Raw genomic sequence first — 21,872 nt, 5'->3', positions numbered from 1 at the left:
AGCCACTCTGCCACCTGCTGGCTGTGTGTCCTTCCACCTGTTGCTTCACCTCTCTGGGCCTCTGCTGGCCTCGATGATGAAGAGATAATAAAGCAGAAATAGCTGCTAATTAGGTCTGTTGAAGGATCTGTTCAGGCAGAGCCTGGCATGGCGCCTGAATGTAGCCAGCATGGAGACTGCCTGGTGGCAGAGACGACTGAATGCCATGGGCTATGTATGGCATATGGCAGGCCTCAATAAACAGAATCAGCTCCACCGTAGGAGGAAGAGGAGCTCTCTCCTCTGGGTGACAGGAGTCCTAGATGGTGCTCTGCAAGATGTGTAGCCCTGTCCTTCCCTAGGCCAATCTCTGAAGCTGAATGACATCAAGTAGCCCTAAAGGATTCTAGGCAGGTGCTCTACCACTGAGCCACATCTCAGCCCCTCACTGGGAGATTCTAGGTAGGTACTCTATCATTAAAGTATAACCAAAAGTCTACCAACGCCCCCTCCCCCTTTGTAAAGATGGGTCTTTCACGTAGTTTTGGCTGTCTTGGAACTCACTGTGTAGACCAGACTGATCTTGAACTCAAGAGATCCACCTGCCTCTCTGCCTCCCAAAAAGCTGGGATTAAAGGCATTTACCACAACAACCAACATCAAAGCCCTATTTTTTACCTTTTAGTTTTCATATAGGGTCTTGTTAAGTTTCCCAGTCTGCTCTTGAGCTCATTCTGTGGTCCAGGCAGGTCTTGAACTAGTAATCCTCCTACCTCGGCCTCCTCAGCAGCTAAGATGACAAGCCTGTGTCACCAGGCTAGCCTAAGCCTTGGTTCTTGTTTTGTATTGGACTGGCATTTTAAGACAGGATCTTACTATGTAGCCCTGGCTATCCTGAAATTCATTATATAACCAGGCTAGCCTCAAAGTCACAGCAATTCACCTTCCTCTGCCTCCAAGTGCCAGGATTAAAGGTTTAAGGCACCATGACTGGCCTGAGTCTTAGATTTAAATAATGAGTCACCATGTCACCCTATCCCAATAGCTCTAGGGGACAGAGAAGCTCATCAGTCATGGCTTCAAGGGGCCTGGGTATGAAACTGACTGCTGGTCCAGTACCCAGTGAGCCTACTTAACTGTCCACACGCTGACAAGGCAGCTGTGTACCCAATGTTCTGTGGACAAGTCCTTTTCTAGCCCTCAGTTTCCCAGAAATGGTGGCACTTTCTGTCAAAGGTTCATAGATCCCATGGCTACATAACAAAGTACCTTAAAACCTGGAGGCTCAAAAAGGGGGGTGGGATTTATGACTTCATGATTCCTGGAGCTCTGAATTTGGGGTGGGTTAGCTGGGCCCACAGAAGGTGTGAATGAACCTATGCAGAAGGTGAAGAAACCTCATGGCTCCTTCTCCAGGTACCACCTGTGAGCGGATCACCCAGAACAGCCCTACTTGCGAAGGTACCACACAAGGGCACAGAACCCCAAAGGGCCATAGATGGCTAGGGACTGCCTGACTGCGGATTGTGGTGAGATCTGAAACTGGTGGCCATCCAGTGCCAAGCCCCAGCACCCTGCCTGTCCCCTGTAAAACTATCAAGGGCTTGTAAACCAGCAGAATTTCCCTTGAAGGGATATTTATTACACGGGCCATGGAAAAGAAGGCAAGAGCCTTGCAGTAAAGGGAGGGGCCTCCTGAGTAGCAGAAGTTCAAGGGAGGTTGTGCCTTGCTTGTTACTCTAAAGGATGTCCCCAGCAAAGGACACCCATCACCAACTTCCTGGAACCACAGGGGACTACATCCTCTAGAGTTTAGGCCAGAAAAGGGTTCCATTTCTGTGTCCCAGCTGCCCCATCAGAGCCTAGCATAAAACCCCACCCCACCCCCATAACTCCTTGGTCCTGCAGCTGTAACCTGGGTAGCTGGCTCTGTATGCTCAGAGGTCCTGAGACCTAAAACAGGGAAAGGCCCCAGGGGCAGTGCCTGGCACAGGTTAGCACAGAACACAGCTGATGGAGAACAGCTAATCTAGCCAGCCCTCATTCTCAGTCCCCTTCCTCCCTTCTGGTACTCCCCCTTTTAGGGGTAGATCTACCAGGGCTTCCCCAAGGGTGGTGTGAACTACCCGCCTCACCTGCATGGGCCTCTGGGCCACAGAAGGTACGGCCAGGTGAACTGATGAGGACCAGGGAGAACTGTCCACTCTCCCCTAGACCTAAAGCAGGCAGTTTAGGGAGCCTTGGTCCAGAGTAGGGAGGGGGGTGTCTGAGAAGGCTTCCAAGTAGTCTTTAAGGTTGACTGTACCCTCCTTCCTCAGGGGATTCAGAGCTCAGGGACCTTCCAGAACAGCAGCTCAGCTGGTGCCCTCCCTGCCCTGGGGCCACTAGGCTGTGTCACCAGTCTGGAATGCACTTTCAATTCCCCTGCCCTCTCCTTTCCTCCCCTCTCCTCTCCAGGCCAGCTCATCATTTCCCTGTGGAGGGGTGGGACTGGAACTAGGAATCTAGGAGCTCTCAGGACTTGCTGTGTCCTGCAGGCAGGAAGGAAAATAATGGGCTTCTTCCAGGCCCAGCCCATCCAAGTTCCCTCTCAGCTACCTGGAGTCCAGCCACTGTAGTGACTGCCCAGAGACGGGCTGGATTGCCACCAGGGACCCAGTCCTGGATCTATTCAGATCTCCAAACTGTGCCTCAGGTTTTCAGGAGGATTCCCTACAGAAGGGGTCCCCTGGAGCCATCAGCCTTCTTCCCTCATGTGCAACACTGTCGTTTCTCTGGGTTGGAAGTTGATTTCACTGGTTCCCAGCACCTCCTTGGCCTTTCTATGTTCATGGGTCTCCTCTAAGGCTCTCTTGGGTGGTCCCTGGCCCTTAGCTCCCTTTTCTTGGATGGGGAGGTGGAGGTAGTCCAAATGCCTCAAGTAGAGTCCATATGGGAGTCTGTTGTGGCCTTTTCTATCTCCCCATTTCTGGCCCAGCAAGTGTCAGCAAGAGAGGTGCCCTGGGCAGCCTTGGGCAGCCCTGAAGGACAGCACCTTGTATGAATCCAGCCCCACTTGCCACATACCCTTTTCAGTTGGCCCTCAGATGCTGAGAGACGGGTGCTGCCTGGGTCAGGTGGCTATCAGTCTGGATAAGGGGAGAAAAGTAAGACCTCCCATCTTCCTGGTTGGATGAGCATTCTCGGGGGTGGGGATGACATTAGCTCCAAGAGGTGGTTAGAGCCAGGTTTCTCAGAGTGAATAAACTTCACCTCTCACATGCTCTGCCAGCCTTAGAATCCCGGGCCATTTTCTGAGAAATTCCATAGCCCATTACTTCAATATTGTCTGACAGGCCTCTGGGCTCAGGCTTGTAAGCAGGGCCATCACCCCCATCTGCCACTCAGACTGGAACAAGGACAACAGGAGGTGTCTGATGATGCTGTGTCATGATGCCCTCCCCATCCTGTGGGTTTTTCATCCTGCAATTTGGTGGGTGCAAGGCACAGAGGCGAGCAGGAGAAATACCCCAAAGAGTGCAAGTTGGGTTAAGGTCAGGCTTCCTTGTGCCAGCTGCAGGCAGATGGAGGACACTGAGCTATGGCCAGCCCACATGGCCTGTCCACAGCTCCCCTTGGTGCCCATCATTGCCTCCCACTGCCTTCTAAGTCCTCACATCTTCCTGGGGACTCCCAGGAAGCATGATAGCCTCCCAGGGGAAACCTGGCCAGGCTCCAGTGGGTAGGGCTCCACTCATAAACAGTTTTATGGTCCCAGGGCAGGCAGAGCTGGCCGGGGCAGGCTGGGCTGGGCAGAGATGGCCCAGGCTCTCCTCCCTGGGGGCCCCTCTTCTGTGAACTGATTCTCATTCTGAAGTCACTGCCCCATGTGCAAAATGAGCCCCTCAAGGACATTGTGAGGTTTGGTTGGACAGGGCTCCTTGGTGCTTGGTGCAGACTAGCACTCACAGTGTGGGAGGGGTGGGAGGGAAGAAAGAGAGAAACAGAGACAAGGAGAGAGACAGAGAGGACAGACAGGACCAAGACAGGAAATGAGAGACAGAGGAGACAGAACAAGACAGGGACAGACAGAACAGAGACAGGGACAGAGGGAGATAGGAAGGTGAATAAGGAAGAGGTAAATATGGAGACAGAGAAACAGGAAGAGGGAAGGAGAGGAGGGGGACATCACGGAAGGTCCACTTCAGTCCTGTACCCCAATAAGTGGGCTCACTGAGTGATTGATAGGTTAAAGGGTGGGTAACTGACCAAGCAGGAAGTGGCACCCTGCATGGGAGGGGTATTGTCACCTCATGCAGGGGGTGGGGGACAGGTGGCAACTTTAGTGATATAAAGTTTCTGAGGGCTCCTGTATACCTCAGAAGATGACTCTCTTTACTGCCATTAGCCCAATACAAGGGGTCCTCCATGAGGGGTCTGTTTTAGCTAGCTTTTTGCGGCTGTGATAAACACTATAGCCAAAGGCAGCTTGTTCTATCTGAAAGTTCATCATTGGGACAACAGAGGCAGGAACACAAGCAGGAATCTGAAGGCAGGTGCTGGAGCAGAGACAATGGAGGAGTACTGCTTACTTGCTTGCTCCCCATGGCTTGCTCAGCCTGCTTTCTTTTATCTGTCCAAGGGTAGCACTACCCAAAATCATTACTCAAGAAAATGCTCCACAGCCTTGCCTCCAAGCCAATATGATGAAGACATTTGCTCAACTGAGATTTCTTCTCCCCAGATGACCCTAGTTAGTGTCAAGTTGACCAAAAAGCAAAACAAAACAAAAACAAAAAAAAAAATCCAACCAGCTCAGGGACCATGTCCCGAGGGGCTCTGAGACCTATTCCCACTAGGTTCTGGAGATAGGGGTTCTGGACCCCTCCTGTTGTGTATGAGCTGGCAGCAGTCACCCAATGGGAATTACATCCTGGGGCCAGCTGTGGGCTATTCAGATCATGGTTGGGCACAACACCAGGTCCTCAGACTTCATGGAGTAGTCAACCTGTCCTCCCAGGGCCTGTCTGGGTCCCTCTCCACAGAATTCATAAGTCATACCCTGCAGTTTAGGTCACAAGATGATGGGTCAGATGCATGGAAAGTCCTCCCTGGGGACAGCTGCTCATTCACAAAGGTCCCTAGCAGGCCAGAGCGTCTTTACCTAGGGCAGCTCCACCTGGGGACACACCTGGCGAATGAGGTTCCAGGAGGAGAGAGGAGCTATCTCCTTTGGACTAAGGTAGACCAAACAAAGGTCCCCTCCAGGTAGGACATCAGGGTCACACACAGCCACTTTGGGTCTAAAGACTGTGGATGCTACAACTGATGTATTTGGGTAAAGCCAGAGGGCCAAGTACTTGGCATTGCAATAGGGTTTGATGCAATGCCAGCTTCGAGTCTGAGTTTCTTTTACTGAGCTAACACTCCTTACCTGCGATCTCATACCATGCTCAAGTTAAGCATGAAAGGCAAATATTCCTCCTAATTCACGGATGAGATCATCAAAGCTCAGAGAAGTTAAACAATTTGCCTTATGCCAAACAGCTAACAAAAACTAGGAGCATAGCCAGGCAGTGATGGTGCACGCCTTTAACCTCAGCACTCTGGAGGCAGAGACAAGTGGATCTCTGTGAGTTCGAGGTCAGACTGGTCTATAGAGTGAGTTCCAGGACAGCCAGGGATACACAGAGAAACCCTGTCTTGACCACCACCACCTCCCTCCAAAAAGGAAAACTAGGAACCAAGTATGGTGCTACATGCCTGTATTTCCAGCACCTGGGAAGCTGAAAGGGGAAGACCTCAAGTCTGGACTACATTGCCCAAAAAGGGGGGTGGAGAAAAGAAAGGGAGAGAAAAAGAAAGAAAAAGAAAGGAAGGGGGATGAAGGGAAGGAGGAGGAAAAGAAGGAAGGACGGAAGGAAGGAAGGAAGGAAGGAAGGAAGGAAGGAAGGAAGGAAGGAAGGAAGGAAGGAAGGAAGGAAGATGCCATGTCCCTGTTGGGGCATACTTGTGATTCCAATGCTGGAAAGGCGGAGGATCTCTGGGGCTCCATGGCCAGCCAGACTAGCCTACTTGACAAATTCCAGACTAGTGAGAGGCCCTGTCTCCAAAGAGAGCAGGAGCTGCAGGGGAGGATGGTTCAGTGGGTAAAGTGTTTGCTGTGAAGCAGGAGAACCCAAGTTAGTTCCCTGCACTCATGTAAAAAGCCAGGTGCCGCCCGAGGTATGCACCTGTAATCTCAGGACTGGGAGGCAGAAACAGGAGGATCCCAGGGTCTTGATGGCCACCCAGTCTAGTCAATCAGCGAGCTCCAGGTTCAGAGAGAGCCCTTGCCTGGAAAAGGATGGGGGGAGGGGGAAGTGGAGAATGATTGATAAAGATACCTAACATTGTGACACTGATATCCGGAGTCCACATGTGGACAGAAGACCATGTGTGCCTGCGTGTACACACACACACACACACACACACACTCTCTCTCACTAGCACAGGGTACACTAGCCATACCTGGGAGGTATATGATAGGTCAATGGGTTGCTTATGTGGCACGGGACATGGAACCTGGGGCCTCGTGCCTGCTAGGCAAGCATTCTATCAACCGAGCTGCAATCCCAGGCTTCAAGTACTTTGTTAAAAGGTACAAAACTGAGTTCTCCACTTGAAGACGTTGAAAGGATATTTGTTCAAGGAGGACGATGACGGGGCTGACTATCCCCAGGAAAGTGTAGTGGAGTGACACAGGCCTTTGTTCTGAAGGGACATCTGAAAGACGAAGGCCTTTCCTTAAACTCAGGCTGAGCCTGTAGTGCCTGGGCCCATGATGTACTTGTGGGTCATGAAGGGCCTCAAAACATTTTCCATGAATGTGCATATATACATACACATACAGTGAACTTTATTTTTCCTCCCAGGATTGGGAATAGAGCCCAGGCCCTTGCATGTGTTAGGCATGTCCTGCCCTGAGCTACACTGTCAACCATTATTTTACATTTGTTTGGTTTTTGTTTTGTTTTCATATTTGAGACAAGGGTCTCATTATATAGGGACCCTTGCTGGCCTGGAACTTTCTATGTAGACCAGGCTGACCTCATACTCATAGAAATCCTCCTGCCTCTGCCTCCTGAGTGCTGAGATTAAAGTCTTGCACCACCACAGTCAGTCTCCATTTGTTTTTGCTTTTAAAGAGTGTGTTATATTGTTTCCCAGACTGGTCTCCTGGTTTGTGGACACAGACAGGATGAAGGTTGCTCACCAACCATCTGGAGCTGGAGCTGATGGAGGGCTCAGGCACCAGCTTCCCAATCTGGTGACATCCTAGGTGCAAACTTAGAAGGCAGCCAGGCTGGGGTCAATGAAGACCTTCCTGGCAGGACCAGGGCCAGCTGAGCTCAGAGGAAGTGCAACTAACTTGGAGCGGGGGGGTGGGGGGTGGGGGACAAGGGGAACTAGATCTAAAACTAGGACTTGGGTACCCCGGATATGAAATCACCCAGCCCCAGTCTTATAGGAGAGCTGCTTGTCTCCCCAGCATCTAGCAAGGGCCTGACCTCAAAGTGAGTCACCACAGCCAACCCAGCTGATTCAGCGGAGCTGGGGGAGTGAAGCCAAGACTGCCCGTAGACTGAAGTGGCCAGCCAAGGTCAGGACTGTCCACTGTCTGGAAGAGCCAGCCAAGGCCATCATTCCAGCAGGACTGAGCCCCACCTGCTGGCACCCAGCCACAGCAGGCCTCTGTCTTCATAGCCCTTTGGTCAGAAAACCCTGGCCTCAAGGAAATGGTTTTGGCAGGGGAAGTGGCTTATGAGTGAAGACTCCTAGCAAGGGCTCCGAGCTGTGGAAAAGAACCAAGGGGTGAATGAAGAGTGACCTCGTGGGAATTCACTGATGGAGGCCTGCATAAGTGAGCAAAGAGAGGGAGACACTGTGTCACTAGACACAGTGTTGGGGGGGGGTACCCGCAGTCTGGCCCCCTCCAAGGCAAGCAAATCCCACCACAGATAGCAAGGGACAGAGGCCAGAAGGCAATGGAGATGAGCTCTCGATCCCAGATCCCATGTGCACCCATGAGAAATTTGACCAGTGGCACCAGCCAATCTCTTCCCTCTGGAGGTTTAGTCTACCCTTTGGCCTGGCAACAGCATGGCCCCATCCCTACAATATAGGATACCACAGAGAATCAGTTGGGGTACAAGGTCGGGGCTGGGCCTTGTTTACTTTCCCATCCCTAGGATGAGGTAGACAGGGGTCTGGCCAACATGGATTCCCATTTGAACTGACAATGCTGAAATGGAATTAGTTAGCCAGGCATGGTGAGGCAGGACTATGAGCCTAGCACTCAAGAAACCGAGGCAGAAAAAAAAAAAAAAAAAAAAAGAAACCGAGGCAGGAGGATTTCATGAGTTTGCAGCCAGCCTGAGCTCTAAGTGAGAGCGTCTCTAAATAGAGAGAGGAATGGAAGATAAATAGGTAGGTAGGTTAGTTGGTAGATAATAGATGGATAGATGATAGATAGATAGATAGATAGATAGATAGATAGATAGATAGATAGATAGATAGATGATAGACTTTGGTTTGGATACATGGGGTTACAGAAAGTAGAAAGGTAGGGGTGGTGATGGGGCGTTCACATCTAATGTGTGGGATTGTGGGTAGGAAGAGGAAGCTCCGTAGGAGGGGATAGTGAGAGCTGCAATGTACTGTGCATGCAGATAATGGCAAAAAGCATTTGTCATTTTAACTTTTAATTTATGTACTTGTTTCTGCAGCATGAGATATTGAACCCATGTTAGGCATGTGCACTACCACTAAACAACACCCCCAGCCCCTCACTGGGGGATTCTAGGCAGGTACACTACTATTGAGCTATACCCCAGCCCCTCACTGGGGGATTCTAGGCAGGGGCTCTACCACTGAGCCACACCCCAGCCTCTCACTGGGGATTCTAGGCAGGTGGCCTACCACTAACTGTGTTCCCAGATTCTCACAGGGGCGATTCTAAGCAAGTGCTTTACTACTGATCCAGGCTCAGCTTTAGTTATTTTGTCTGTCTGTTTTTGTTTATTGAGACAAAATTTCTCTGTGTAGCCCTGTCTGTCCTGGAACTTGTTCTGTAGACCAGGCAGGGATCCTCCTGTCTCTGCCTCCCAAATGCTGGGATTAAAGACATACACCACCACTCCTGGTTAGCTTTAATGATTTTTAAAGTGTGTGTGTGTGTGTGTGTGTGTGTGTGTACCATGACATACATAGGTAGGTCAGAGGTCAGAAGTTGCACTCACTCTTCCCCTGGTTGGGGAACAAGGTCTCTTATTTACAATTAGGTATGCCTGGCTAGCTGGTCTGAGTGTTTCCAGGGATTTTCCTGTCTGCCTCTTCCACGTTGTAGGAGCCCTGGAATTAAAGACGGCTAATACCTTGTCTGGCTTTATGTGAGTTCTGCAGATTTGAACTCAGGTCCTCAAATTTGCAGTAAAAGAACTTTACCCACTGAGCCAACTCTCCCTGGCTCAGTGTTAATCACTTGGAAACGCCAGAACAGATAAGAAAACCCACATATCTACAAAAGACTTAGACGGAGGCCTCCCAGGTCGGGAAAGGGTTCTTCATTGCACATTTAATAGCTCATGCAGCACTTGGTGACATAAATAGGGGATGGAGGGGCATGTCCACAGAATCCACAGATAGTCCACAGTGCAGGCAGGACACACACAGCCAGGGCCACACAGGGAGGAGCTGATGGCCAGCTGGAAGGCTCACCTCCCTAGACGTGCACAGTGGGGGCAAGAAAAGATTGATCACCCTGTCTCATGACATGCCGGTTACCCAGGAGACACTGAGCAGTTGTGGACACTCATGTGGCCCTCAGGCCTGGCTGGCTTATATCACACTGCACTGGGGACAGGGCGTTGGTGGTTCAGTATGTGGGGTTAAGCATGGTTTCAGCTCATCTTCCCCTCACGTAAGGGAGCAGAGAGACTCAGGGAAGAGATGCTTGGAGTTCAGGGGCAGGGACTCGGGCTTTACACAACGAATCCGGGGAAGGCTCAGCACCCACAACTTTAACAACAAGTCGGAGTTCCTTGCTGTCCCTCGGGATCTTCAATAGGCAGGTTGTCAGAGCCGTGAGTCCTCGTCTCCAGGAGATGGGGACTCAGCCCAGACTCACGACTATTTGGAAAGCCCCCGCATCATCATGCTTCCTGCCCAATCTGGGCGCCCAGCCAGTGAGGGGTCACAGACTTGGCCAACTGTCCTGACATGAGATCAGGGTGCCCAGCCTATCCGGAAATGAACTTTCCAAAAGCCATGAGGGCAAGTGACTAGTTTAAGATACTACCTCCTGACTTTCTGGGGTCAGTTAGGAGGCTGGAACCTATTTGGGCCCGTCAGGGGTCCCTCGGAGAGTTGAGGGTAGTGAATAGGGACCAAGAATGTCTTTCCACACCCTCTGTTTCTGCTCTCAAGCCTGAGTGTCCATTTGAGGACACCTTCCTTTGACACATCTGTCCTACACCTGGGAGAATCTGACAGGGACCAGAGACAGTGTTCTAACTTTCAGCCCTGGGAGAAAGCTGCAAGGGTAACTGTAGTCCCTCTGTCTTGAGACCTGGCAGGACACAGAGCTAGTTCAAGTATGGGGACCAAATAAGAATTCCCAAAGACTTGAAGAGGGGATAGGGTAGCCCCAAAATAAGGTTGCAGGGTCACTGTGGGGGAGCCAGTTGTCACTTCCCTGGTCTGGGGATGCAGTTGTTGCTTGCCCTTAATTTTTAAAATGCACAAGATGGTTATTTATTCCAAAAGTGAGTCCAGAGAAGGGAGTGGCTCCATGCCAGGCACCATCCCCACCTAGCTGCTAACCAGCAGCTCCAGGCCCCTGGCATGGGGAATGGGTCGCTGGGCCACAATGGGAACCCCCACAAGGGTACAGGCGCAATGCAAGCTCAGACAGTGAGGGAGATGAAGCTGTTGTAACGCTGGATGTTTCTTTTCAGGATTTCGGAGCAGGGGCCGAGGACGCGTTCGAAACGAGGCCGGTCCAACTTCACACACTTGAGAGGACCCCGGGCCACCACAGTGGCTGCACGGGGTCGGTTCAGCAGCAATGCAATCTCCCCTGGAGGGATGAGAGGAGAAAGTCAAGGTACAGAATGGGCTTCCTTCCCAGTGGGATGACAGGTGAACCTGCATTTTTGTCCTTCTCTTCTTGTTTTCTTGAGACAGGGTCCCGTACCTCCGAGGCTGTCTTAGAACTCGCTCACTATTCACCTGAAGATGACTTTGAACTTCTAATCCTCTTGTTTCCTCCTGAGTGCTGGGGATTTCAAGCTGCACTACCACACCTGGTATATTCAGTGCTGGCATTCAACCCATGCATCTTTAGCCCTGATCTTGAATTACAAATGCAATTTGTGTGCGTTGCGTGCGCGCGTGCGTGCGTGTGTGTGTGTGTGTGTGTCTGTGTCTGTCTGTCTGTGTCTATGTGTGTTTACCTGAGACGAACACAGTCTCATGCATGTTACCCATGCACGCTACCACTGAGATACAGCCTAAGCCCTTTAAAAATTATTTTTTTTTAATTTTGAGACAGAATCTCAATAAGCTGCCTAGGACAGGCCACGAACATGCCATCCTCCTGCCTCAGCATTCCTATAGCTAGGATGGTGAGCACTGAACAAGTCAGCCTGGCACAAATTCTTCCCTAGTTTAAGTATGGCCTGTGAAATACTGGGAATATTTTTATATAAGCTAACAAATTAGGGACTGGGGATGTTGTTCGTTGGTAGAGCACGCACAGAGCCCTGGGCTCCATCCCAGCTCTGCATAAACCAGGCATGGGGAATCATGCCTGTGAATTCAGCACTCAGGACGTAGAGGCAGGAGGGTGAAACATTCAAGGTCATCTCCAGCTACACACCGAGTTTGCCTGGCTTACACGAGACTGTTTCCGCACTCCCCCACATACACCAGGAAAAACTGTGTTCTTTCTTTGAAATTCAAGTTGAGTTAATATTGTCCTGTGATCTGCCTAGCAGCCCCGCATGCAGGAGACACTGTGATGTGGCCCAGGCCTCCTCGTGACCTAGTTCCAGCTGTGAGAACGGTCTGTATTGACTCAGGACCCTCTTCCTCAGCAGCTGCACGAGCGAACCGCTTATGGTCCCTGCGCCTCTCACCAGGGCTCCGCTCTCCCCAAGACCAGCAGCTGGCCCCCAGGACTGTCAGTCTTGTGGTCTCAGGCCAGTCCTGGACCTCAGGGTGAGGGGGCTCCAGCTGAGGCCTCCCTCACACCAGCTTCCCTACCCTCCAGAGTCACCCTGAGGCCTCACGAAACCCCATGCAGCTCCCGATCCAGGGCCCCAAATGAGATGACATATCTTGACAGGGGGACCCCAACTCACCAAAGTAGTCAGAGGGCCCAAGGCGCCCCACTTCCACATACTCCTCATTGGGGGATCGTCGCTGGAGGACCGAAGCAGTGCCCTGTGGGAGAGGAGACAGGCAGAAGTCAAGCAAGCATGTAGGTCAGTTGTTAGGGGGGCATGGTGGACGCTGCTTGTTGGGGTACATCACATTTGGGGAATCGCTTGCTTTGGTGGGCATGTGTTGGACGGTCATGTGGAGAGTCTTTAGTAGGACTCATTCCCTGTTTGTCCCTTCTTCCTGGCTCCTTTCCTCCATGCAGCCATAGCTGCTTCCATGCCGGCTTCTCCCTTCTCTTTTTGGGTCCTCCAGGCCTTCAGGGAGGCAGATCCCCTTGAGAGCTGAACTCTGAGTTGCTGCAGCTTACTAATGCCTCTTCCCAGACACCTACAGGACTAGAGGTTCCTATCTGAACCCTGCTTTTACTGACACAAGAGAAGTTCCCCCAAATGGGGACCTACCCAGCACCTCCCCCAGAGGCCTTGGTAGTGACTGTGAGGATGGCCCCAAGGGTGCCAGTACTTTGTCACTATGCTGAGAGCTGACCTTGGGCTGAGGCCTAAGGACAATGAGCCACATTGGTGGGGGGGGGGGCTCCAGGGAGGCAGGGAGGAGCATGGTCTCAGGGTCACACACCTGCTGAGCTATGCAGCCCCTCCTTACTCCCAAGAGGGCAGTGGGTCTACAGATGAAGCTGGCTCAATGATTAACAGGGCAGCTGCAGTAGGTCACTGGCCTCTGGGAACATTAAAGACAAGGCCGGGGCACCCGGGACATCTTGGCAGCCAAATGCCTCCTGTCCTCATGCACACTGCTCCTGAGATGGGCAGCGCACATGGTTGGACCTTGGCTCCTTCTGGGCCAAGCCTTCCAGAGTCAGTATCCCCACTTGCCACCTCCAGGGCCTCAGGAAGATGGAAAATGGCTTTCAACATCATCAGTCACTCCTAGTAAGAACTGCAGAGCTGAGCCAGGTGTGGTGATTCACACCTAGAATCTAGGAAGCTGCGGCAGGGGGGTTGCGGTGAGTTGGAAGCTCATCTTGGGCTGCATAGTGAGACCCTGATCAAAAATCCTGCCCAACAAACAAAAACAAAGCCAAAGCAAAATAACAAAAATGCTCACAAAAACAAAACAAAATAAAAACAGGAAAAAGAGACCTTGAGTTGACCCTGTGGGTAAAGTCGCTTGCAACCAAATCTAATGACCTGAGTTCAATCTCCAAGACCCACGTGGTAGAAGAAGAGAACTGTCTTCTGAAAGCTAGCCTTCGCCTCCACACATAAGGAAATGTTAGAAATGATAAAGGGGATGACATTCATTTGGGCTGGGGAGATGGTTCAGTGCTCAAGAGCAGTTGCTGTTCTTCCTTCCAGAGATCTTCATCCATGTCAGGTGACTCAAAACTACCTATAAATCCAGCTCTTGGGGAATCCAGTACCCTCTTCTGGACCCCATGGACATCCGTACAAATATAGCAGATGCTGTGTCTCTCTCTCACACACACACACACACATCAAAAAAAAAAAGTCGGAGGAGGAGAAAAGAAGGAAGGAGGGAGGGAGGAAGAAAAGAAAAGAAGAAGAAAAAAGAAGAAAGGAAAGCAGTTAGGTGTGGACCAAATCTGTAATCTCAGCACTCAGGAAATAGCTGCAAGAATAGGAAATTCAAGGCACACAGCAGTCAGGGCCAGCCTGGGCTTCACAGAGCAGTCAGGGCCAGCCTGGGCTTCACAGAGCAGTCAGGGCCAGCCTGGGCTTCACAGAGCAGTCAGGGCCAGCCTGGGCTTCACAGAGCAGTCAGGGCCAGCCTGGGCTTCGCAGAGCAGTCAGGGCCAGTCTGGGCTTCACAGAGCAGTCAGGGCCAGCCTGGGCTATATGAAACCACCTTTCAAATACAATACCAAACTGAGTTTGACACCAAGCATCACAGGGTGTGTGATCCACAACTCCAAGGAGCCAGAGTTTAGCTCTGAGTTTCCACAGACTCTGATCAGCCTCTACGTCCCTGAGGCAGGCAGCTGCCTGAGGGCTTCTCCATCTTGTTAACACCCACAGAGACTGAAGCTAAGGGATATTGCCGTTCCCGGGCCTCAGAGCCTCCATGTCTCCAGGGTCACTTACCATGCCTAGATATGCCGGTGCCCACCCCCCAAAGCCAGTCTCCAGGCATAGACAGCACTCCATGGCAAGGCGGGCTTCATCGGGCTTCATCACCCAGGCTCACCCAGACCCAGACTTGCTAGAGCCTGTGGCCAGGCTGTGCCTGGTTTAATGAGTGACTCCCAGGTAAGTATCTCGTGCCCACAGTGCCTGGAGTCCCCAGGAACCCTTAGCAACCCTCGAAACTGGATCCCCAGCCTCGCTTCTGGGCCTCTGCGTGTTTATGAATCCAGCTGATGGATGGAGCGGGGCATGTAAACACGAGACCACTCCGGGGCTGCCAGTGTGAGCAGGAAGCAGGGGCAGGGAGCAGATGCTCATGCCCACCAGGGGCCCAAACGGAGGAGCTTAGCCCACCTGTCAGCACAGTTCAGCCTGGTGGGCCCCTGAGCCGACTCTGCTATGTTAGAACTGGGGGATAAAGGGTTTGTGCTGGGGCTTCCTGTGTGTTGAGTCACAGCCGGAGATGGTGTTGGGGGAACGTTTAGTCAGTCAAGAGCCTGCTACATGAAGATCTGAGTCTGACCCTCAGCATTCATGTAAAGTTGGACTTGGTAGCCCAGACTTACGATCTACAACATGCATTGTGCCCCTCCACAAATTAAAAAAAAAAATCAATGTATTTTTTAAAGCAATTCATTTGGGTCGGAGCAATGAATCAGTGGTTAAGAGCACGGGCTGCTCTTCCAGGGGACCTGAGTTTAGTTCCCAGTACCCCTGCCAGCTGCCTGGCAGAGACGAAGGCTAAGACACAAAGTGACCATGGGGCTGAGCTCCAGAAGCTAAAAGGAGCCATCCAGAGATATGGGGGCCTCCCACTTAAGGAGGAGAAGCTGGCAAGATGCTGAGGTGGGGTCAGAGAGGGTTTGAGGGTGAAAGTTGCAGAATAGGGTGCCAGCAAGGGACCCCATGCCTCCTACACATAGCCTAGAGATTCTGGGTTCCTTGAAGGGAGGGCAATTGGCTGGAACACCTGTGCTGTTGATCCCTAGACCCCGTGGAGCAGAAAGAAACATCCCTGTTCTTCCTGCTGTGTTGATATGGGGCTCTTTGTTACAGCAACTCCTTTGTTGCCCTGATCAATACACTGTCTGGAACATGACTGTCACCTTCCTCACTCTAAAGTCCCATGTCTGTGAAGCCAGCAAGCAGAAGCCAGCAAGCAATATGCTCCCTCTACATGCCCCCAAATCTGTTGGAGACAAGTCATTGTCTCCTGTCTGGGAAGCTCCTAGAAAAAAACAAAAAACAAAACAAAACAAAAGAAAAAAACAACTCGCAATTAAAGGTCCATTCTGTGTTCCTAGTCGCCACGGAAATGGCCAGACATCCTGGAGGGCACATCTAGGGCCAAGGCCTGGAAAACACCCGTGCCAAACTGCTGGCTCATAGTCTCCAAGTTCCTCAATGAAGATCTGAGCTCAGCGGCAAATCTGCGGCAGAGAGCTCAGAGGTGATGCAGGGGAATCGTCACTTCTAGGTGCCTATGACGGGCACAGTTACAGACAACAAACTTCCTTTTAACTGCTGTGACTTAAAAAAAAAATGTGTTTTCCCCCCTACAACATTAAAGAGGAAGTGTGACTTTCCCAAGAAGGAAACCAGTGGGGGCCATGTGGGATCCACCGCTATGAGGCCAGGTCCCCGGCTTCCCCTTTCCATGTCTCGGAGCCCAGCGTGTGGTGATCAGAAGTTGAACTGAGTGTTTCCCTCAATCACTCTCCACTTTATTTTTTGAGACACTAACCCTGGAGCTCACCAGTTTAGCTAGACTGGCAGGCCAGCAGGTGCCAGGGACCCTCCTGTCTCCACCTCCCCAGGGTTGGGATTATTGGAGCATGCCCCACTCTTGGTTTTTAGGTGGGTTCTGGGGATCAAACTCAAGTCCTCTTGTTTATAAAGCAAGTCCTTCATCCACTAAGCCATCCTTCTAATACTTCCTGAGACGTTTTTAAGGTTCAAGACATGGTCGCGTCTAATGGGAAAACTGAGCACTCAGAGATGGAGTTGGGGTAAACCAGATCCATTCTGGGAGCCAAATCCTGGGTGGAGCGAGGAGTGAGGTAGTCTACTTGCCTAGCTGCCTCTTATTGGTTCTCATACCTGCTCACCATTCCCAACCCTGGCCCTGAAGCCCCTCCCTTTCACAGCCTCCACCTCTCCAGCATGTCTTGAATGCTGGAGAGAGCCTTAAGCATTTAGTGAAAATCAAGTCATGGGCTCAGACACTGGGGACAGTCAACCAGGTCTAGCCACAGAGTGACCATAGAGCAAAAGCTCTCAACCAGTAATGCAGAAACCCTCCCAGAGAATGAGAAGCCGGTCGCAACAGGCCAAGGTGGGAAGAGGGAGATGAGGGTGAAGGAGGCAAGACATTGAAAATAGGGCAAGCTCAGAGTATTGGCAAGGGCCTACTTAGGGCAGGCGGCCATATTTGCTCAGCACCTGCCTTAATCTTGAGGGGTGCAAGGAAGGCTCCCAACTTGAGACCCCTGCCTGGGACCCACACCGGGATGAGCATGAACACCCACGTCCTCCCAAGTCCAAAAACAGCCTGAGACCAGCAAAGGAGTGAAGAACCAAGAGACATTTGCGTGAGAAGTGCCCTGCACACGACAGCAAGGAGCTGAACCCGAACGGGGAGGAGTCAGACCCCAAGCATAGCTAAGGCCACCAACCCTCCGCTCTGGAACAGGGAACAGGCAAAACTATTTGCTTTATTTAAAGAAATATCTTCTAAAAAAAAATCTGAGTTTCACTTCCATACATGGAAGCGAGTCTCGCCATCCATAAATGAGAAGTGACACAAGCAATTGGAGACAGGTGCCGGAGATGCATTGCAGACACGCCTGGGGCCCGCGGGGACAGGCGTGCCCAAGGGGACCCTCGCGCACATGGGGACACACATGCCCATGGGGACACATACCTGTGCATATGGGGCGATGTGTGCACCTGGGAACCAGTACCCGTAGAGGACCAGCACCCACAAAAGCATGCAAACACACGGGCGCACGCATGGACCCTTTGGGGCTCATTCACACAAGCTGCATCCATGCTGTGAATGGAAGGTGGCCCATCTGCCGCAGGGATAATATCTGCCTACGTCAGAGACCCCTAGAAACAGCTCCACTCGGGGTGGGGAGGTGAGAACGTAAGTGATGAGGGAAATGGAAGCCATGTGCTTGTCCACGGTGTCGTGAAAGCCGTCCTGCTCCGGCGATCCAGGGCTGACCTGCAGCTGCTGTGTGCACTCATGGCTCATCTTTCCTGCATGGATGCTAAGACTGAACTCACACACACAAAGGCAGTCACAGAGCATGAAGGTAGCCTCAACCTGGGGGACATATCCCAGAGGTCTTGTTTTAATTTTGAGAAAGGAGCTCGCCACGTAACCCAGGCTGCCCTCAAACTTTTGATACTCTACCTCAGCTTCCCAAGGGGCCGGGATTACAGGAATGGATCTACCATGCCCAGCCTCCTCCCCAATAATAATAATAATATTATAGACAGGTTCTCATGTATCCCAGCCTGGCCAAGGATAACATCTGGCTTCCAAGTTTGGGTTTTGTTTTTTTTTGTTTGTTTAATGAGACAAAGTTTACTATGTTGATGAAGCTAGCCTCAAATTCATTCCTTAGACCAGGCTTGCCTTAAACTTCCAACTCTCCTGCTTCAGCCTCCCAGGTTCTGGACTAACAGGCATGGACCACAACATCTACTTTAAGCATGTCAGGCTTTGTCCCCCTTGCAGTGCTGAGGATCTAACCCTGCACATGGAGAACTGCAGCTCCCCACACCCATAGGTTTTTGTGGCTTTGTGTTTGCCTTTTGCTTTGTTTTGCTTTGGTTTTTTCGAGAACATCTGTAGACTTTAAGAAAGTGATCACAATTAACAGTTTTCCACGTGGAAGCTGATTTCAACTGCAGCTCCCCCACCCCCACCCCGTGCAAAGCCAGTCTACCTCCCCCCCACTCCACACACACCCCCGCTGCCGCCATGTGACTTTCCCTAGAGTTCCTGCTGGTCGAGTAGCTTCTCCCACCTAAAGAAGTCTGGGCTCTCATCTGCGAAGGTGCCCTGCTCCACCCTCCCCTCGTGCCTCGCTCGGCTGCCTGTCTGTAACACGGCTGGCTACAGCCTGTCTTTTCGACAACTGAGCAAACACACCAGCCTGGTGGGCGGCCGAGGTCAGCTTTTGTGCCAATGTTTAATGGTTCATCCGTGAGGTCTGGGCTATGGTGGAGGCACGGCCCAGCAGCTCCAGTGGGAAAACAGACATTAACTTGGATTCCGGCGCCACAGCTCCCAGGATGGGGACAGGTGCCAATGAGGGCCTGGGGAGCATAGCTCGAGGCAGTCAAAGCCTGGGTTGAGAGGGTCCCCTTCTGCAGAGTCAATCTCTGTCACACACACCCCAAGGTTAAGTCTGTCCAGCAGGTGTACAAACAGGGGCTCTAATGACGCTCCAAGACTCCCAGGCAGGTAGACATGGCATGCAGGGGTCAACAAGACAATGGTGGGGGCCAAGAGAGTGAGACAGTATGTGGGCACCCCTGGTTATGTGGGGCCCTGCTCCTTGTGCCCTTCTGTGGTTCAGTTCCCCTTCCCACCCCACCGCACCCCACCATCCGCTAGAGAAGCAGGCTGTGTGCCAGCCTTACACACGGCCTCGGGAAAACTCAGTCACGCAGAGGTAGAATGAATGTACTAGACTATTGCTGGACTGCTGAATCATGGGGGTGGACATGAGCCGCCAAGCTCTACCTGGAGAGCCGATGGCCTTGCCTCCTTGAGTGAGGCCTAGTGTCTGCTTTTGAACACATATCCTAGCTCATCTTCAGACCGTCCATGCCTTTCTCTGGAGAATTCCTCCTGAACAATGGTCCCCATCCCGGCTGACCCCACATCAGCGACCCCCATCCCTACTGACCTTCACCAAAGCTCCCTCCTCCTGGCTGACCCCACATCCCTACTGACCTTCACCAAAGCTCCCTCCTCCTGGCTGACCACACATCCCTACTGACCTTCACCAAAGCTCCCTCCTCCTGGCTGACCCCACATCCCTACTGACCTTCACCAAAGCTCCCTCCTCCTGGCTGATATCATCATCAGTGACCCTCATCTTCTCTGATCTCCTGGCTCTTGATGGCCCATTGTCCTTGCTAACAATGGATCCCCTGCTGTCTGTCTCCATAGATGGATACCCCTGCTGACCTCCTCTATAGATAGACCCCTCTTTCTGACTTTCCCCTGGATGGAACCCTGATGGAGATGGGTCTTGTATTAATCTGTTGCTTTCATTGGTTAACTAATAAAGAAAACTGCCTTAGCCCATTTGATAGGCCAAACCTTAGGTGGGTGGAGTAAACAGAAAAGAATGCTGGGAGAAAGAAGCTGAGTCAGGGAGTCGCCATGATTCTCCCACTCCAGACAGACGCAGGTTAAGATCTGCCCTGGTAAGCCAGCTCATGGTGCTACACAGAATATTAGAAATGGGTTAGATCAATATGTAAGAGCTAGCCAATAAGAGGCCGGAACTAATGGGCCAGGCAATGATTAAAAGAATACAGTTTCCGTGTAATTATTTCAGGGCATAAGCTAGCCATGCGGGCGGCCGGGTGCCTGGGACGCAGCCCCGCCGCTCATATTACAACAGAACCCCCCTTGCTCATCTCCCCCATCATTTGCCCCCCATCCTGGCTGACCCACCCAACACCCACCATCCAGAAGTAACTGAGCCCAGTGATTGTCCCGCCGCCTCTACCCACCACAGTCCATACCCCACCGCCCTCCACCTGACTTTCTTCCATCCCTGCCCAACCAGCAAAGAGTTCCAGAACCTACTCTACAAGGGTCTCCATTGCCCACAGGTCACCTTCCATCTACTCACTGTGGCCCTGGAGAGTCTTCCCAAGGAGTGCTGCCACAACTGACTTTGTCCCTTCATCCACTGCTGGACTGGATGTGCCAGGAACGTCCTCCTGCCAGCTAGAGTGTCTGGAGCCCTGTAGTCACCTTGTCCAAGCGAGTCCCACACTCCGAATGCCTTGCCATACTCCTGCTTTCAACCCAGCAGAACATAGGCCTCAAGGATACAAGCTTGCTCTCCAGGTGCAGCTGGGTGGGGCCCGCACGGGCAGTTAGCCCTTTGACACACAGCCTAGGACTAATGTCCCACATCTACAAGTCCAGAGTGCATCAGGTGCCTGATAGGCACAGCTTCCTGCCTCTGCCATACTCTGGTTTTCTTTTCCAGTTATGGCCTCTCCACCTGTCAAGCCTCCTACCAGATGGGAGAAACTCAAATGGCGATCAGGCTGTTCTCTAAGAGACCCATAGCCAACACCATGCCCAGACCTCAGGTCTTCCGATCCCAGTGGAGTTCCACCAGCTGCTCCAGCCTGCAGCCTGGTGTGCTGCATGTGCACACATGAGTGTATGTGATGTGTATGTAAGAGTGTGGGTACTGTTTAGGTGCTCCCATGAACGTACTGTATGTGCGTTGTGCAAACATGGCTACTCGTGCTATGTGCATGAGTGTGTGAGCTATTGTGAGATGCTGTGTGGGTATTTGTGTCATGTAGCCACAAGTATGAATGCTGTATGGTGGGTACTATGTGTGTGCACGAGAGAGTGCATGCTGTTCTGTGCATGAGGACAGGTACTGTGGCCCTATGATTGTGTATGCTTGTGTGTGAAGCATGCACGTGATTGTGTGCTATTTGCGAATGAGGGTTTATCCATGAGTGTGTGTGCTGCATGTGTGTGATTGTGTGTTGAGTGAACACATCTGCATTGTGCACAGGAGTGTATAGACAGGTATGTGCAGGTGATAGTGTGCTGTGTGAGAAAAGGGCACATGCTTTCTGCATGTGTGTGAGTCTGCTTGGCCACATGGTGGGTGGACATACTGCGTGTGTGAACATGTGTATCGTCTGTTTGAGTGCTGGGCACGTTTGCTTGCTTGTTTGAAATGGGTCTTGCTATATTACTCACACTTGTCACTTACATTTATTTATTTATTTATTTATTTAGTTAGTTAGTTAGTTAGTTAGTTAGATAGATAGTTAGTTAGATAGATAGATAGTTAGTTAGTTAGTTAGTTAGTTAGTTAGTTAGTTAGTTAGTTAGTTAGTTTATTGAGACAGGGTCTCTTTATGTAGCCCTGGCTGTCCTGGAACTCACTCTGTAGTCTAAGCTGACTTTGAACTCGCAGAAATCAGCCTGCCTCTGCCTCCTGAGTGCTGGGATTAAAGGCATTCATCACCACCCGGTTCAGGCTTGCTTGTCTTAAAATCCTGGGCTCAAGAAATCCACTTGCCTCA

At 51.6% G+C, this 21,872-nt stretch overlaps 1 protein-coding gene across 3 annotated transcripts in view; it reads right to left on the bottom strand.

Annotated features, from left to right (window-relative positions):
* Positions 1-9,559: 9,559 nt before the first annotated feature.
* Prkar1b (protein kinase cAMP-dependent type I regulatory subunit beta) overlaps positions 9,560-21,872 on the bottom strand; it is a 121,284-nt gene continuing 108,971 nt past the window's right edge. For all 3 annotated transcript variants that reach the window (XM_057765767.1, XM_057765766.1, XM_057765765.1), the window contains exons 10-11: positions 12,363-12,444; positions 9,560-11,077 (exon numbers count right to left, since the gene is read on the bottom strand). In XM_057765767.1, the coding sequence (XP_057621750.1) occupies positions 10,905-11,077; positions 12,363-12,444 (255 nt within the window). In that variant the 3' untranslated portion in view covers positions 9,560-10,904. The remainder of the gene's footprint in view (positions 11,078-12,362; positions 12,445-21,872) is intronic.

The sequence above is a fragment of the Chionomys nivalis genome, chromosome 3 (assembly GCF_950005125.1).
Source record: "Chionomys nivalis chromosome 3, mChiNiv1.1, whole genome shotgun sequence".
Classification (NCBI taxonomy): Eukaryota; Metazoa; Chordata; class Mammalia; order Rodentia; family Cricetidae; genus Chionomys; species Chionomys nivalis.
Note: the sequence above shows the minus strand (reverse complement) of the source record. Positions and strands in the feature narration are given on the sequence as shown.